The sequence below is a fragment of the Manis javanica genome, chromosome 5 (genome assembly GCF_040802235.1).
Source record: "Manis javanica isolate MJ-LG chromosome 5, MJ_LKY, whole genome shotgun sequence".
NCBI lineage: Eukaryota > Metazoa > Chordata > Mammalia > Pholidota > Manidae > Manis > Manis javanica.
In genome coordinates this window covers 448055-465561 of record NC_133160.1, presented here as the reverse complement: position 1 = coordinate 465561, position 17507 = coordinate 448055, and the positions used below count along the sequence as shown (strand labels likewise).

The window sequence follows — 17507 nt, the reverse complement described above, 5'->3', positions numbered from 1 at the left end:
GTGGAGGCTCAGCTGACTGGGGGGTCTTTGGGGAGAGGGGTCTCTGCAGGGCTGTGAGGCCTGCCAGCAGAGGGCCCAGGAGGACTGGCATTCCTGCCCTCCTTGACGGGGTTCTGCCAGCAGCGCTGAGGAGGGTCAGAGCCTGGGGTGCCCCCATGTTGCCCCACACCTCCACATGGGTGGGGCTCGATGCTGGGGTGGTGGGAGGAGACTGGCCATGAGGGGCCCTCAGGGACCCTGCTAACCGGGTGGGAACACCTGGCCAGGTGGGTTTGGGAGCCCAGAGTCAAGACGGCCCAGTTCCAATGCCATCTTGCTGGCAAGCGCCCACCTCGCGTGGGTGGAGACGTGAGCTAGGCTCTCTGGAGCAGTGCTGGTTCACAGCACACGCCTACCAAGAAAGTCTAGACCCCAGATGAGGCTGCAGCGAGTGGGCGAGGTCGCCTGCGGTGATGGCTGCAAAGGAGCAGCTGCAGCAAGGGCTGAGTGTCTGTGGGGAGATGGGGCAGGACTCAAAGGCAGGAAGTGGGGGTGGGGTGCAAGACAGCCCTGGCCTGCCTCACACGGCACGGAGGAGCCGCCTCGCCAGGCCTCGGTAAGTGCCTGCTCTGGCCTAGCCAGGCCCTCAGACCCTGCGATGCCCTCCAGGGGACAGCCAAGGGCTGGGAGGACTAGGCCCTACCAGTTTCAGGGCATGAACCTGAGCTGTGACCAGGTTAGCAAGCCAGGGCCACTGCCTGGGTCTGGGAAGACTGGCCCCTCCTGGGACACTTTACCTGTGGTCTCTGCTGGGCTAAAAGGCTGTCCCAATTGCAGGGTGGACCCCCCTGTACCTCTGCTAAGGCCCAGGGAGGCAGATCCAATGGCATAGGCAGTGGGGGTGGCGTGGAGGGCCAGGGGGTGTAGGGTGGGGGCAGTCAGGGCCCCAAGCAGCACCCTCTTGCCTGCTGACCCCTGCCTTTCCAGCCCCTCAGGGGCTAAGCTCTAGGGTGGGGGCAGTCAGGGCCCCAAGCAGCACCCTCTTGCCTGCTGACCCCTGCCTTTCCAGCCCCTCAGGGGCTAAGCTCTGTAGGAGATGACTAGGGGGCATGCCTGGCCATGGTGTGGCTACAGGTGAGGTCTGTGGCCTGTGGCTCAGGCCCAGGGTGTGACCACAGGGGCATCCCCGGGACTCTGGTTTGGGCTGCGGTGACCACAGGAGGGTCTCGGCCAGATCATACCTCTCACTGGCGCCATGCTCTGCCGTCACCTGGGCCATTCTCGGAGGCTCCAGCTACTCATGGGGCCAGCAGAGCACACCACCTCACACCTGGCCAGGAGCCCCCAGGCAGGAAGGTGGGCGCTGAGGCCTCCATAGGAGGGAGGGCCTGCAGTGCCCTGGGGCTTCCCATATGCTGAGTCGGAGTACCCAAGGACAGGAGACCTCCCAGCAGCACATGGTGCAGAAGTGGGGCTGTCGGTGAGTGCCCAGCCCCTCAGTCAACACCCAGTACCCCTATCTTCTTGACTCCAGGCCCGTCTGTGGCTTCCCAGGATGGAGCCAAAGGTGCCCTGGGCCTCTCCTGTCCTCTGGGTCCTAGGGTGCTTCGCCCTGCTCCTGTGTCTATGGGCACTGTGCACAGCCTGCCACAGGTACGTCCATCTCCAGCCTGGAATTGGTGTGGGGCTGGGCTTCAGGGAGGCTCGGCACTGGCTCTATGCCAGTGCCCCCTACTGGGCCTTGGACCAGAGGCTGATGGCCCAGTGTCCCATCTCTGCCTCCCTGGCCTGATGACCCTCTTGCACCCAGTAAGCAGGGACAGAGACACCAGGCCAGGCTGGAGAGCAGTGTGATGCCAGCAGAAGTGGTGAGTGCCAGGCTGTCCCTGGGGCCAGGCCGGGGCCAGCAGGGGACCAACCAGCCTTCCTTGCCCCCAGTCACTGCTGAGACACCGCCACGTCTGCTCCCTCAGCAAGTCAGACAGCAAATTGCATGAGCTGTGCGGGGGTCCCAGGGGCTGCAGAGGTGAGTTTGGAAGCAGGGAGGGGTGGGCCTGGGCCATGAGCGGGCTTGCTGCACTACACCCCTGATGCCATTGGGAAGCCCTGTGTCTCCCCAGCGTGCTAGGGTCAGACTTGCTCCCTGTCCCCAAGTGATCTCTTCCTGACCCTACCCCAGCCCCTCGGCCTGCCAGCATGGATCTCCTGTGTCCACAATGGTTGGAGGTGTCCAGAGGCTCCACCAGGCCTGTGGCAGCCTTCTCACACCGGGAGCTGTCCCCAGCCACGCCTACTGCCATTGCTGTGCCCTCCATTGGCCCTGAGGCCACCTATTCCAATGTGGGGCCGGCTGCACTCACCAGGGCCAGCCTGGCAGCCAGCCCTGTAGTGTGGGCAGGGGCACGGCTGACCAGCAGCTGTGCCAGGCCTGGGCCTGAGGCCAGACCCATGGTGGCTGAGTATGCCTGCATCCAGAAGCTCAAGGGAACAGATCTGAGACCCCAAGGCCTGGAGCAGGTGAAGGCTGAGGGGACCCCAGCCATTCAGGTAAAGTGGAGGGGCGGTGCAGGATGGATAGAGCGGGGTGGATCCTTGGCAGGATGGGTGGTGCTGACCCCTCCCTGGACTGCCTCTCTCTCCCCAGGTGGACATCCTATACTCCAGGGTCAGCAAGCCCAAAAGGAGGGACCCAGGACCTGCCACTGATCAGTCAGACCTGAAGGGCAGGGGATCAATCCTGGCTCCGGGTAGTGACCTGGCCTACGGGGCGCTCCCACTCAGGGGCCTGGGCATGGACAATGGCCTCCTGGAGAACGTGTATGAGAGCATCCAGGAGATGGGGGGCCCTCAGTGCCTAGGGCCCCCCAGCTCTAGCTATTAGCAGAGTGGACATATGCAGGGCTGAAGCTCCCCGGCTTCCAAGGGAGGGGTCTCCAACCCTCACCTGCCCTGAATATCCAAGTACAGATGTTCCTTTTTCCCTAGTGGGACCCAATGCCCCAACTTCCCCTACAGCCCCACCACCACCACACATAGTCACAGGACAAAGTCCAGGTCCCAAGGCTGCTGGCCTGTGGGTCCCTGGGGTCCTGGCTGCTTGGCCTTGTGGCCTCTCCAAGCTGGTATCTTAATAAATACCCTGCACAGCCGTGCCTCCCAGTCTGCTCTTCTGCAAAGCCCTGGAGGGGGAGCAACCGTCATGAAGGGGTAAAGGCACCCCCCCTCTGGCGTCGGAACAGGTCCTCTCCCCCCCTGGGGTGCCTGGCCGAGGATGGTCAGGCTCAGAGACAGTGTGGGGTACTGAGACTACCGCTAGAGGTAGTGGTCCCGGGGGGGTGGGCAGTGCAGCCAGTCCTAGGGTGGCCGCCCCAGAGTGCAGCTTGGACCCTGAACGCCAAAGGAGGACCCCACCACCCAGCAGCCCCTGGAATCACGTAAAGGCTGGCGGAGGGAAGTTGCGCGTTAAAGAATAACCAGCTCCCGGGAGGCCCGCGGAGAAGGCGCGACCTCGACCTCTTCCCCGAGGCGGCAGCACCGCGTGCCGGCGCACCAAGACCAAGCCGGCCCTTCCCGTTGGCGGGGACGCGCGGGCACCGGGGCTCGGCGAGCCGGGGGCGCCGCCGGACGCTGAGGACTGCAGGCCGGACCCCTCCTGGGGGCGCGGGAGCGGGGCGAGGCGCGGGGCGGACCAATGGGCGCGCGGTGGGGCGGGCCGCGGCCCCCCTCGGAATGTGGATACGGTGTGCAGGCCAATGGGGGCGCGTTGGGGGCGGGGCGCGCGCGCGGCGCGGGGTGGGCGGGGCCGGCAGCACCCTCCGGGCGGCGGGGCGCGGACTGCGGCCGATCCAGGGCGCGGGTCGGCGGCCCGGCCAGCCCGGCGCGGCCCGGCCGGGGGCCGCGTCCTGAGCGTCCGCCCTCGCCGCTGCAGCCTCAGCGCCCGGCTGGCCGGCCATGGAGGCCCCGCGCCCCCCAGCGCCCGGCCTGGGGTGCGGGCGCCTCCCGCTCCGCGCCGCTGGCCGGGACCCCGCGGCCGCGCCGGTATCAGTGCCCGGGCCGCTGCAGGTACCGGGCCTGGGAGGGCGCAGAAGGCCCTCGCTGCAAGATGGCGCCGGGGCTGCCCGGCTTCGGGTCTCGGGGGCGGGGGTGGCCGCCGGTGGGCGCGCGTCCGCGGGCCGGGGGGCGGGCCGGGCGGCCGGGAGCGCTTCCCGCCGCGCAGGCGGGGGCGGGGCGGGAGTGGGGGCCGCGCCGGCCGCAGCTGCGCTGAGCTCGTGCCGTCTGCAGGGCCCTGCCGGGGGCGGAGGCGGAGGTTTTGCGGGCTCGGAGTTCGCGCGGCCGCAGGAGCCGGAGCCGCGGGCCGCGGACCTAGGGGCCCCGGGGCTGTGGGCTGGGCCCCCGACGCGGTCCGTGCACATCCCGGTGCCGGCGCAGAGGTGAGCCAGGGTCCCGCGCGCTAGGCCGAGATGGGCTTGCGCACAGGTGCGCCGGTGAGTGCAGGGGTGGTGGGTGGGGCGTGGCAGGTGCCTTCCCGACACCCCCCCTACAGGGGGGCCTCGTGGGGTTCAGGCCAGAGTTCCAAACTGGGTTTCCGCTCCAGCTTGTCAGCTCCCAGGGAGTTGGGCGAAAGTGGTCAAGGTATTGGTGTCCCTCGTTCCCCCAAGCCTTGGGGGCTAGTTCACACTGCTGGGAGGGACCCACTGTCGGCCTCTGTGCAGGGTGTGGGGTGACTGTCCTGGAATTCCGTGGCTGACCGCCACCCTCCCAGCCCTGTTGTGAAAACATCCTGGGTGCCGGACGCCAGGGCTGGCCTGACAGGCAGGAGTGGCCCTGGCCTGGCCTGGAGACTTGCCTGTGCCGGAGCCCAGCTTCCCTGGCTGCTGCTGGCCGCTCCCGCCCCGCCAGACCTGGTGCCAGGCCCACAGCTGCTGTTTCACAGCCCCAGTTAATGTGTGACTTGGGGGAGGGCTGGGCCTGGCCTGGGCTGGCCCCCTGGTGGGGGGGGGACTCAGAACCCTATCCAGCTCCAGGGCCTGAAGGAGCCACCGTGGGACAAGACCCAGATTGCAGAGAACTCAGGCTTCCTGGAGACCCCAGCCCCAGGCCCTGTTCCCGGTGGTTCCTGGAGATTTGGGGGTCTGTAACCTGAGCTGGGGGTGTAGCTGGGTCTCAGGCCCAGCGCCTGGGGGGAGGGAGGGAGCTGGTGCACACACAGGTGCCCACGCCTAATGTGTGCCAGGCTGAGGGCAGGGCCTGCGGTACTTGCCAGCCCCACCTGCTCCTGCCCCCTCCCCCCCAGAGCTCCCCCTGGGAAGTCTCGGCTGGATGAGGTCATGGCCGCTGTGGCCCTCACAAGCCTGTCCAACAGCCGCCTCCTGCTGGGGGCCCCCACTGCAGCCTGCAGCCCGGGTAAGATGCACGGGATTTGCGTTGGGGGCAGGGCCCAGGACCACTGCCCCTCCAGGACCCTACTGCTGCCCTGTGGGGTGAGCACACCCCTCTCCCAGACCACCACCTCCCAAACCTCCCAAACACACCCCTTGAGGCCTGAACAGACTCGAGGAGCCCCAGTGCAAGGAGGTCCAGTCCCAGGCCTGCGGGCTTCTGCGGCCTGTCCATCTCCGCATGGCTGCCCGGCTAGTCCCCAGGCTGCAGCGGCTGCTCCTCAACTCAGGCGTGAGGAGTGAACGGGCAGAGGCCCAGATAAGGGATTCGAGTTCACCAGAAGTCCTGGTGCTGGCGTGTCCCTGCAGAGCCTGGCCTGGAGCCCTGGAAGGAAGGCTTTGTGCGGCCCCCGGGCAGCTGGGGCTGGGACCTGGCCGCTGAGCAGTCCTCTCCATCCGCCCCATCGCCCCCACTGCCCCCTGAGGCAGCCCATTTCCTGTTGGGAGAGCCTGCCCGGAGGAAGCGAAAGGTGAGCCTGGGCAGCCTCCAGGGCAGGTGGGCTGGGCTGTGCCGCCCTGACCACTGGCCCCTGTCCACAGAGCTCGGTGCAGGCCCTGTTCCAGTGTCTGTGGAAGCAGTGCGGGAAGGTGCTGAGCACAGCCTCCGGGATGCAGAGACACGTCCGCCTGGTGCACCTGGGGTGCGGAGGGGCCAGTGGGCGGGGGGACGGGCCAGGTGGGCCAGCACTTCAGCCTCACCTGCTGTGTCCCCAGCAGGAGGCAGGCGGAGCCAGAACAGAGTGACGGTGAGGAGGACTTCTACTACACGGAGCTGGACGCTGGCGTGGAGACACTGACCGAGGGGCTCTCCAGCCTGACCCCAGTGTCCCCTGTGGCCTGTGGGCCACCTGCTTTCCCCCACCTGGGACTGCCTGAGGCCCCCGCCCTGCCCCCAACCCCCGTTGTGGGCTCTGCAGTCCCCACCAAGGTGTGCCACAGTGATCATGCCTACCAGGCGGGTGAGGTCACAGGCAGGACGTGGGAGCCCGTCTCTGGGCGCTCCCTAGGGGAGCAAGGCCACAGCTGTGCCTCCCCCCAGGACTGCCTGGGGCCCGCCCACCCGGAGCCACAGCTCAGCACCTTCCGGGCCTGCTCGCCAGCCCTACCCTCCAAGCTTGGTGCCAGTCCGAGGTGTGTGTGCATTGAGGGTGGGGACAGGTGTCGATAGAGGGCTCCCGGCCCCCAGCACCCCATGCGCACCGTGTGCCCCCAGGAAGCCCCAAGGCGATGCCAGGAAATGCCGGAAAGTCTATGGCACAGACCGCCGGGACCTGTGGTGCACTGCCTGCCGCTGGAAGAAGGCCTGCCGGCGTCTCCCGGACTGAGTGCTCGGCACATGCCTGTACCCCCCACCAGCCGCTGCAGGGGACACATCCCCCTCCCCCTGGGCCTCTAGCAGCTGCAGGGGCTACCTAAGGGGAAAGGGAAGTTGATGACCCTGGACCCCCAGAGGTTGGGGGGTCCCCACCACTCAAAGTGCCTCTGAAGAAACCAGCCTTTTGCACTAAAGCCAGACCGCGCGCTGTGCCCTCAGCCCAGGGTCCCCAGGGATGGCCGCCCTCCCTGCCCGTGGCCTGTGGACTCGTCACGGATGCCACTGGGCCCTGCTTCAGGGCCACGTGGGCCAGTCCACAATGCACTTTGAGGGGTATCAGGGAGGGGCCTCCACCCGCACTTAACCTGATGGTTCAAGGGCCCTGGGGCCTGACCTTTGTACCATGTTTTTGAAGCTCAGGTGTCTCATGTCTGGGCCACGCCAGATAAGGAGAAAAATTAAAGATTTGGGGTTTTTCCAGAAGCTGTGTCTGCCTTCTTGGGGAGGACATGGAACAAGGCCCCTCCATCTGGCCTGGGACAGGCTGCAGAGGCCTGGGGGTCGCTTTCCGGCCGCTCCACCCACCAGGCCTGAGGAGGGGGCGCTGAAACACACGCGAGAGGCATCTGCTGGAGCAGCAGTTTCCCAATTTATTGACACTGATAGCTTTGCAAGAATGTCTAAGCTAATCCCACCACAGAAAGGAAACCCACAGGCAGACAAGGCAGGACCGCTGGAGGAAGGTGCCGTCGCCCTGTCCCGTGGCTGCGGGGATGGAGCCAGCTTCCCCACCGACCAACCACTGAGACCCCCCCAATATCAACCACATCTCCAGTACAAACACAGGTTTATGATAATTAATATAAAGTCGGTGTAATATAGATCATCCCCAGGAAAAAAATCAACAATCTTAAACACTGCCCTTGTTTGGTTTTTTTTGTTGACAGGTTGAAAGCATGTTGAAAAAATAAATATTTTAAAAAAGCACACACAGCACCCCTCACTACAGGTAGTTCTGAAAGGGCCACATACTAAACACAATATAGGATCTAAACACAAAACCATTAAGTATGGCTTTCTTAAGAGTTGCACATGTCACAGAATGAGCGAAAATAAGATTATCTTTCATAACGCAAAAAGTTCCAGTTTTTGCATTTCTCAGTTTTTTTTTTTTTAAGAAGGAAGATGTGCAAAGTTGGAAGCAGCGTGTCCTTTGAGTCGAGGTCCCTATTGAGTCCTGGCAGTGTTGTGACTGTTTCCCAAAACCCAGAGTCCAAATATACAACCTGGTCAGGATCCAGAGCTTGATAGAAAAATCATGGTCTCCCCACCCGCCGCCCCCACGGAGAACTCACCACCCTGTGGACTGTCATTTTCCACTTCGGTGTTGCAAACACCAAAATATGCACAGACAAATGAAAAAGTACAAAATGGGAAATGTAATCTACACGTTTTTTCCTCTTCATAAAAAAATATTTATTAGTTTAAACATTGAATAAAAAAAAAAACAGTCACATAAAAAAAAACTTCCATTACCGTCTCTTCCCTCCAGGCCTCCCGAGGTGGTGTGTTCATCGCCATCTCTGACATGTAACTCCACTAGTCAAATGCACCAGAATAGCAACCCTGCCACGCAGCAGACCTTGGGGGACTCAGTGGGCAGAGGGGGCCCCTTGGTTTTCCAGTACAGTATCAGTTTGGAGGAAAGAAGTGCCCTTGTGGCACTGATCAAACCCCCAAAAAGGTCAGCAAGGGTGGTCCGGAGCCGGGAAGCGAGCAGGTCGGAAAGAGCAAGACGTCCTTCCTGCGAGTGGGGGCAGAGGCGGCCGTGGGAGGGGGGACGAGACCCGGAAGCACTGTCGGCGGCAAAGGTCCAGTTTCCAAATGCATCTGTTAAGTGGCCTGTTCAGAGAAGGGTCAGAAGGCGGGGGAGGCACACAGTTTTGGGAGCCCCAGCCCAGAGCCAGCACAGGTGAGAGGCAGGGGAGGAAGCCCGCCCAGGCCCCCACTGGCCTGGCCCAGCAGCAGGGAGAGTGGGCGGACTGTCCTGGCCTCTCCCTCAAGGATGTCAGCACTGAGTTTGGGGTCCCCGCTGAGGGCGTGAGTGCGGGCAGCCAGCTGACAGCTCCACTGACATCAGGGGCGTCTGGCATTGAGAGTAAGAACAGCAGCCGTGACTGGACGCGGCTGCACAGGGAAGACAGCACCGTGCCCCACACCCCCTCACGGGCCGGCCTGGGCCCACCCCTGCAGCGGCACCCTGGGCCTGACGTAGGGTCTCATGGGACTTCCTGTTTTTACAGGAAAGTTAGATTTGACACGATAAAAACTTGGTAAAAGCCATTTGGCTTACAGCATGTGGAGGCAGAAAATAGAATGGTGTCTCCAACACAGAGAGGCTCAGAAACAGCCGTGACAGGGATGCCGACAGATGGACAGGGTCTGTCCTGCAGCCCAGGGGGTCCACAACACAGCGAGGCCTTTCCTTTCCACTCAGAAAAAAGAACAGGTTGTGAGCTCTTTAAAAAGACAAGAGGACCTGCCAGGAAGCCAAAGGAAGAGAGAGAAATAATGCCGAGCAGAGTAACTGTGACACCACCTCCCTGTGTCTCGGACCCTTAGGCCACTACCTGGTCCCACACGGGGGGCGAGCAGCACGAGACACCGCCTCCAGCGTTAGCAGCAACGAAGGAAGCGCCCAGAGGGTCAGCAGGGATGGCCTGGGAGCGGCAGGAGGCAGGACCAGGGAACAGCGGCCCAGGCTCTCTGGGGAAGTGCACAAAGAGCCGAGCCCCCCAAGGGGACCCCAAGTGGGCTGAGATGGGGGCAGGGAGCCCTGCGGGGTCAAGCACAGCATGCCGGTCCCACCTGCTGCCTCTGCAGGAAGATAGCACCTGGGAGCCCTCGGCCCCAGTAGGACTTGCGCAGCTGTTTTGTGTTAAGCACCAAAGCCCAGAGGCAGGAGGGCTGCGGGGCTTTCTGTACACTGGACCTGGATTCTGCAGGCCGCCGGACGGCAGTGGGGCCAGTGGGGTGAGGGCTGCCACGGCCATGGCCGCAGGTGGTGACCGGGCTGCTGGGAGGGGCGGGGGGACTGGGCACTAGAAAGGCCTCGGGTGCTCCCAAGCCCTCCTACATCTCCCGGACCTGTGACATCAGGGACCTCTCTTGTGACTCCAACCAGCGCTGACCCTGACCCGGCCACTGAGCTACCATGGGTCCCGAGGCCAGATGGGCCATGTGGGCACTTGATGCCCAGCCCACACACACCTTTGGGGGGCTCTGTCTCCTCAGATGGGTGGGAATATGAACTCTCACTTCGCTCAAACCCACCCTGCCCCTCCAACTTTGTGATCGGTCCCAGAGCACCCTGCCTGCCGGGGTCACACCTGCTTGAGCCCACAGGGCCAGCTTCTGTGTGTGTGTCTGGGTGACGAGAGCAGAACAAAGGGGTCACCCAGAGGAGGGCCTGCAACGGGTCAGTGTGGCTCCGCCCCCGGCGAATGAAGACCCCTAAGGACGCACACACAGGTACAGGGGGTGGCACTGCCACCACCCCAGCCCCCAGCTGGGGGCCTAGGAGATCCAGGCGAAGCCCTTGTCGGGCGCCCCTGAGGGGCTGCGGGGCCCGGGAGGCGAGTCCTCATCGTCCTTGTCCTCCCCCAGCAGGGCGTCCCTGTGGGCCAGGCCCACGTCATCCTCGTCTTCACCCAGCAACTCCTCGCCCTCCCCGCGCGGGTCGTCGGGGTCCTCCAGGTAGGGCCCGCCGCTGGCAAACGGCTCAGGGGAGCCCTCGGCGCCACCGTGGTCCAGGGAGCCAGCCACGCCACGGCCCGCGCAGTCGGCACACACGCCATGGCGCCGAGAGCCGTGCTTGATGCCCACGCTGGCGGCCGACACGAACACGCGGCTGCACGACTTGCACGCATATTTCTTGTCCTTGCTGTGTACCTGCGGGATGGCAGCCGGTGAGCGGAGGGGCCCTGAGGGTCGGGGCCTGCTCTGGGCGGTGGGCGGCGCAGCCCATCGGGCCGTGAGGGGCGTCCAAGCACCGGGCCACGAGCCGGCTCGCACCCCAGGGCCCGGCGGGCAGTCGCCGAGTGCCCCTGAAGCGGCCCGCCTGGCTCAGGCGCCCAGGGGCGCCAAAGGGGAAGGGGCAGATCCCCTCCTCGGGAGACGGCCAGCCCTCCCCGGTGTCAGGGAGTCTCCAGGGCTTTGTGCTCCCCCTGAAGCCCAACCAGGGCGCAAGTCCTGCCCACCCTGGGCGACAGGCCACTGAAACAGCAACATGGCAAAAGGAAAGATGCAGAAGCCCAGCCGGTGATGTGGCCATGCCCCGGCGCTAAGCGGGGCCCTCTGTGAAATGGGCATGAGGTGGGCACGGATGTGGGCTTCCCTCTCGGTTTTTGGAAGTCATCTGGTGAAATCAGCCTCCGTGGTTTACTGGTCAGCCCGCTCCTGCCCTCTTGGGATCCCCGGCTGTATTTCCTCCTTGACGCTCTCAGGGGACACAAAGGGCAGTGGGAAGGCCAGGGCCCACACCTGCTGCAGGACACCCGCGGGCCGGGACCACCTCTGGCTTTCTGACCTGACTGGGAGCGACACTGCCCAGGGGACCCTGAGGATGCCTGTGCCCGGAGGGCTTCAGGAGGGAACCGGTCAGTCTGCTGGAAGGGCGGGCAACCTGCCCAGGGGCCGACAGAGAAGGCCAGCTGGAAGGCCCCACAAGGGTCACATCTGGTGGGGCCCTGAAGTGCCCCAGAGTCCCCCTGAGTGTGGACGGAGGCCCTGGGTGGTGGGCTCTGCTGGCTGGCGGGCAGACACACACAGCGAAGACCACACTCACTCACCTGGCTCACCCTGTCAGGGGCCAGGCCTGAGGATCTCCCCAGACCACCACCCTCATGCCACGGCATGTCGGGGCCACGCTCACAGTGGTGACCCAGCCGGCCTTGCCCTCCCACACCTCCTGGAGGGCCGGCTCCTGACCCAGCCGGTCAGCGGGCGGCAGGGGGCTGACCGAGCCTGTGGACTCCCCGGACAATTCCCAACACCGCTGCAACCGCCAGGCTCACGACCCAGCCCCAGCGCTCTCCCTACCCCGTGGACACAACCCGAGACCACCAGGAGCTCCAACAGCTGCCACCCCAAGCGGGCCCCAGGAGCCACACCCCACCATGAGCACATCAGCGGGGCCTCTGACATCGCAAGCAGCCTGGTGGTCCGACCCCTCGACCCCTCAACCCCTTGACCCCTGCCTCCCTGGCTTATCCCACCTGCCCAAGGGCCCCCGCCGTCCTGCTTCAAGATGACCTTCCTATCATTTCTGGCTACCTGTTCCCTGACCATTGGAGCTGAGAGACAGGTGACAGACACTTCCCACAGGTCAAGGGAGCAGGTCCCATGGTCACGGGGGAAGGAGGGTGGGGGCCACAGGAAGTGACCTTGTGGTGGCACCAGGGTGGCCGAGGCTGGGGGTCCAGGCAGGGTTGGAAGCACTTGCTGAAGCCAGGCTGGAGTATATGGTGTCCCAGAGGGGACCCCAAAGGAAACTCCGAGGCCGGGCCCCAGCTCTGTGGCCACCTGCCTCCTGCACAGTCAGTGGGGGGGGTGTCAGGAGGGACGTGTGGCTGCTCGCTCCATCCCCCCAGCACCAGCAGAGCAGACCCCGTGCCTGCCGGCCCTGCGCTCACCAGCGTGTGCCGCTTCATGTGCTCGCGCCGCGTGAACTTCTTCCCGCAGATCTCACAGGGGTAGGGCCGCTCACCGGTGTGGGAGCGCATGTGGCGCTTCAGGATGCACTGGTGCATGGCCGAGAAGCTGCAGTACGGGCACCTGAACTTCTTCCGAATCACCGTGAACTCGTTCACTGAAAGACAGCGGGGAGCGAGTGAGCACGTGGCCCCGGGCACAGCCCCCTGTGCAGGCTGCCCTCTGCGGGCCGTGGGACCATGAGTCATGGGGCTGAGCCATGGGGTCCACGAGCTGTGGGGGTCAAGCCGTGGGGTCCATGAGCCACGGGACCTGGGCTGCTGCAGGGGCCTGGCCCAGCACCAGAGGCACCACTTCCCAGGGATGCGCACACACAGAGTTGTGACAGAAAAGCAGAACAGCCAGGCCAGAAGGGGCTGCAAGTGCCCCACCACACTCCTGGCCCCGGGCTGACAGGGGCCCGTCTGAACACCTGCAGGCCAGGGGCTTCGTGTCCTGGATGCCCAGTGGAAAGCGGCTGCTCTCAGCTGAAGGCTGGTGGGCCCAGCTGAGCGAGAGGCCAGCTCGGCCCCAGCGGTGCACAGAGCGGTGAGTGGCCTCTGCCTTGGGTGGGGTCGTCCACCCTGTCCTCCTCCACAATTTAAGGAGCAACACATGGGCCCCCAAGGCGTCAGCCCAGGGCCAGCTCAGCCTCAGGGCGGAGCCACATTCTGCACCAGGATGCAGCCAGGGTCCCAACCTCTGAGAGGCAGGCAGATAAACGCCACAGAGTCCCATGGCCCAGGAGAGCGGGGGGACACCAGGCACTAAGGGACCTGGAGCCTGGGCCCTTCTCCACGGGGGGAACCAGTCCACTGCCTTGAAGAATGACCACAGTGACCCACCGAGCTCTGTCCCCCAACCTGGGCCACCCCAAACATCACACAGAAGCAAGGACCACCCCTCACCACCATCACCATGGATCATGCCCCGGGGGCCCCCAACTCTACCCTGACTCTCAGACCCCAGCCATGGGCATGTCACCGTGGAAATGGCATCAGCCGGATGATGCGGAGCGGTGACAGCGGGCACACCAGGCCTGGGACTCAGCAGGTCCTGGGTGCACGCGCACGGAGCTGGTCCTCGGCCCCGCCTCCTCTCCTGAAGCACAGCAGGGTAAAGCCGGGAAAACTCCCAGCAGAGCGTCTCTCCTCGCTCCTTCAACAAGCTGTTCCCTCTCTCTCAGGAAGCCTTGAAGGGCGTCCAGTGCCTAGCAGATTTCTTTGGTTCCCAGTGACATATTGCACGCTGGCGTGCACGACGGCTCTTTCCTCTGGGATTGCCCAACTCCTCACAGAGAGTCAGGCCGCCCTGGGACACACCCCCAGGTAGACCCGGGTCTGGCCTCAGGGCAGAACAGGGCGAAGCCATTGTGGCCCCAAGAGCAGCCGTGCACTTGGCCGCCGCAGCCCACCCGCTCGGTGCCCACCTCGGTTTCTGTTCTTAGAAAAGGATTCCGCGTCCCCACCAAGCCTGAGAACAGCTTCCGCATGTCCCTCCCAGAGGTCTGCGTCCTTTCCTAGAAGGTAAAGCATTCTCTTACATTCAGGGGCTTTTAGCGTGCATTAAGGAACTGGGGCGCAGCCTGGGGAGGAAGGTAGGACACAGGGTCCAGGCGCCTCCAGCCATGTCCATCGCACCTGCGGATGAAGACCTGGTGCTCCCCCTCCTTTGGCCCTCGGCCGCCCAACCAACTGCTCAGTCAGGCAACAAGGTCGCCCGGCTGCCCCTGTCGTGACGCCAACAGAGGGCATGCGCACCGCCACGCCGAGATGAAAAGGAGCCAGGAAACCAACTCTGAGATTGCTTCGTTTAAAACAACTTCCTTGGGAATGTATTTATTCATGGTTTCTCTTTTGCTTCTATAAACATGAAAATTAAAATTTTGAATTACGTATTTTAGGCTTCTGTATTTAACAATTCAGTCCTACATGTTAAAAAAATGCTCATCTCTGTGCAGAACTGTGTGTATCTCCTGGGAAAACAAGTCAGGACGCAGTGGACCGAGTTTGGCTGTGAGGGACCCACCCACCTGCCCGGGCTCACGTTCCGGCCCAGAGCCCGTGCGCTGCACGCTGCAGGTGGCCCACTTCACATGCACTTTCTGAAGTCACCTGGAGCGACACATGCCCTGACACGTTCCCACAAACTGGGCGGCACAGCCAAGAGAAATCTACCCTCACAGGCCGGGAGGCTGGAAGTCCGAAGTCGAGGTGTCCCAGGGCTGCACTCCCTCCACAGGCTCCTTCCTGCCCCTTCCTGCCCCTGGGGACCCCAGACCTTCTGGGCGTGTGGCCGTCGGGCTGTCTCTGCCTCCATCTTCATGCAGTTCTTCCCGTCTGTGTCTCCTCTTCTGTCTCTTATATGGACACCTGTCACTGGACTTAGGGCCAACTTGGATATTCCAAGATGATCTTATCTTGAGAGCCTTCATTTAGTTATATCTGCAAAGACCTTTTTTCCAAATAGGGCCACATCCACAGGTTCCAGGGATTGGGACATGGACCACGGGTGGCGAGTAGAGTACCACCCACCCAGTACGGTCAACCAACAGCACTGTGATTACCGAAGGCGATTTTCATTGGCCGTTATGATTAAAATAACTTCGTATGGGAAAGAACCTAAGCCCTCCACCGCAGGTGACTTACAGTCAAGAAGACTTTCAATATCAATTTCATTCTCATAAACTCTGAAGACTTAAAAATCCACATAGTGAAGGAGCAATGAAATAAATGAAAAAGCACAGGCATCATTAAATCCCACCAGATGTTCTCTGCTGATCTGTCCTAAACCCTTTCGCCTGGATGCAACGTTCGGGAAGCCGGCTCCAGGTTCTCTAACCTATGACGCTCAGTGACACCTGGCTGCAGGTTGCAGAAATAATGGACAAGAACACCGCTCAGCCAGGCCGCCTCCCCAGCGGCACCCTGCCCAGCCACGTGCAGGTCTCGGGGCCACAGCCACCCGGCCTCGACCCTCCGCGGCGCTGCAGGAGAATTGGGCAGTATAAGGATCCACCGTACGAGTGAAAGCTCAAGCTGCCTCCAGACCATCGGGGACACCAAGAGACCACCAGGGAAGCCGGCAGGGCTGGCAGGCCGCTGGCAGGGAGAGGGCATCTTTCTCGGGAAGGGCAGCAAGCCTTTCATTGCGTAAGACCCATCCTGGATTTTCATTCTTCCTTTGATGGTAACTTCCAAAAGACTGCACTTCAAGTGCCTTCCAGAAATGGATCCGAATGTGAACCATACCTTGTCTTTTCATTCATAAATGTCTTATGCTGTCACTTACTTTGTGTCAGAACACAGTGAAGTTAAGATGTGTCCAAATTATTTTCAAAAGGTTTTTAATCTTACGTGAAATGCACGTCCCTGAAGTGTAAGATCAGTGAACTTTCACCTCCGTGCCTGCCCACATAACCACCACCTACATACAAGGAAGTGTGCAGCCCCTGCCGGTCAAGGCCCCTGAAGGCGGTGACCGCCTGCCCTCCAACACCGGACGTCTGTTCTAGGACTTTGTACACGTGGGATCGCTGGTCTGCGAGTCACCACATCGCTGCCTGGAGCTGCGGTTTGTTCTTGGATTCCACCGTACGTCCGACCGCACCCCCAGCCTATGGCTGACCCGCACTGGACCCCGTAGACACTGCTGCCAGACAGTGCTCAGACCAGGTGGACATACACAAGAGAGGAATGTCTGGGCCACAGGGCATTTGTGAGCTCCATTTCCGTAGGCAGCTGCCCTAGCGTGTGTTTCCACTGGTCACGTGTGAGCATCGTCCCAGCTGTTTCACGCCTTCCCGGCCGGTCAGCCCTCCCACTCTGGTCACTGGTGGGAGCACAGAGGGGCTGCAGTGTGGCTTTAACGTGCATTTCACAATGGCTAATGGCAGCCTGGTGGCCGCTTGGACACCCCCTTCTGTGAAGTGCTTGTTCAAGTCTTCTAATTTGTGCTAACTGCCTTTCCCTTTGATTCTTTCAGTTTTAGGTATTCTGAATTTGAGTCCTTTGTAAGAGAGATTTATTGCAAACATTTTCTCTAGTCTGTGACCGCACCTTTTGTTGTCTTTATGGTGTCTTTTAGTAAAGAAATTAATTTTAATAAAGTCCATTTTATCAGACTTGCATTGTTAGCTTTTTATGAGCCATTTAAGAAATTTTTGTCCACCACCATGGTCGTGAGCTCCTCTCCTAGGCCTTCCAGAAAGCTTTTTCCTTTTATATGTAGGTTCATGAGCCATCCCAAATTAAGCTGTGTGCCTGGTGGAAGGTAGGAGTTGAGATTAACATTTTTCCTCCATGCTGACATCCAATTCACTCAGAACCACACACGGAAAAAACCACCTCCCACTGAGCTGCACGGTGGCTCCGCCCACCCAGGAGGTCCCACACGTCACAGCCTGTGCCAGACTGCCCTCAGCCCACTGTCAGACAGCCCTGCCCTTTGGGTCTTGACGCCTGTTGCTGTTGGCCTTCCACCTGCTCCCAGACCTCCTCGGCCAGGATTAATGTACCTTCTGCGCTCTATATTCCTATACTGAGACCTGCTGCGGGAGGCCTCCCAGGGTGGGCCACTTCCAAGAGACAATAAATGGCCTGCCTGGAACCCTGCCTTCCACATGGGGAGCCCACGCCCACCCACAGGCACAGACAACGAGGGACACCTGTGCTTCGGAGCCACTTAAGCTGTTTGGACCAGCCCGTCCTAAGCCTGCTTGCGCTGTGTCGCCAGTTCTGTCCCAAGGCACACAGTCTAGGCTCTTGCCCACGTTCTCCTCTGGCTGACCCCGGGGCATCCCCATGTGATGTGCCAGGCCTCCATTAGGCTCCAGTGTTCATTTATTATGTTTTTCAAGGAATTTGCCCCTTACCTCCAACTTGTCCAATATATGGCATAAAGTTGTTCACAATATTCTCTTATTCCAACATCATTAGTAATGCCTCTTCTGTTGACAGCACTTTCCTCTGTTTTTATGTCCATTTCATTGACCTCTGCTCTTTACTCCACTCCTACTTTCTTGG

At 62.0% G+C, this 17507-nt stretch overlaps 3 protein-coding genes and 1 long non-coding RNA gene across 16 annotated transcripts in view; 3 read left to right on the top strand and 1 right to left on the bottom strand.

Moving 5' to 3' along the window:
• Positions 1-130: 130 nt before the first annotated feature.
• On the top strand, positions 131-3130 carry LIME1 (Lck interacting transmembrane adaptor 1). Its single transcript, XM_017655342.3, has 6 exons — positions 131-595; positions 1514-1632; positions 1790-1847; positions 1918-2005; positions 2159-2526; positions 2624-3130. The coding sequence occupies exons 1-6, from the start codon at positions 416-418 to the stop codon at positions 2858-2860; spliced, it is 1050 nt and encodes a 349-aa protein (XP_017510831.3). The 5' UTR covers positions 131-415; the 3' UTR covers positions 2861-3130.
• Positions 3131-3798: 668 nt separating this feature from the next.
• On the top strand, positions 3799-7215 carry SLC2A4RG (SLC2A4 regulator). Of its 8 annotated transcripts, none has more exons than XM_037006558.2 (8): positions 3799-4041; positions 4261-4409; positions 5273-5382; positions 5727-5887; positions 5958-6058; positions 6132-6345; positions 6457-6548; positions 6631-7215. In XM_037006558.2, exons 1-8 carry the CDS (start codon positions 3931-3933, stop codon positions 6740-6742), a joined length of 1050 nt encoding a protein of 349 aa, XP_036862453.2. In that variant the 5' UTR covers positions 3799-3930; the 3' UTR covers positions 6743-7215. The 8 variants fall into 8 exon arrangements, with proteins under 8 accessions (XP_036862453.2, XP_036862452.2, XP_036862451.2 ...); XM_037006557.2 differs by having other exon boundaries at positions 6604-7215; XM_037006556.2 differs by having other exon boundaries at positions 6132-6376.
• Positions 7216-7362: 147 nt separating this feature from the next.
• ZBTB46 (zinc finger and BTB domain containing 46) overlaps positions 7363-17507 on the bottom strand; it is a 56948-nt gene continuing 46803 nt past the window's right edge. For all 5 annotated transcript variants that reach the window (XM_017655371.3, XM_073236337.1, XM_037006549.2 and 2 more), the window contains 2 exons: positions 12426-12601; positions 7363-10683 (listed from right to left, as the gene is read on the bottom strand). In XM_017655371.3, the coding sequence (XP_017510860.2) occupies positions 10309-10683; positions 12426-12601 (551 nt within the window). In that variant the 3' untranslated portion in view covers positions 7363-10308. The remainder of the gene's footprint in view (positions 10684-12425; positions 12602-17507) is intronic.
• On the top strand, positions 12484-17193 carry LOC118970261 (uncharacterized). 2 transcript variants are annotated; one of them, XR_005058089.2, is made up of 3 exons: positions 12484-12622; positions 12923-13032; positions 13670-17193. It is a non-coding gene; the product is annotated as an uncharacterized lncRNA (long non-coding RNA). The 2 variants fall into 2 exon arrangements; XR_012131188.1 differs by having other exon boundaries at positions 12923-13811; positions 13931-17193.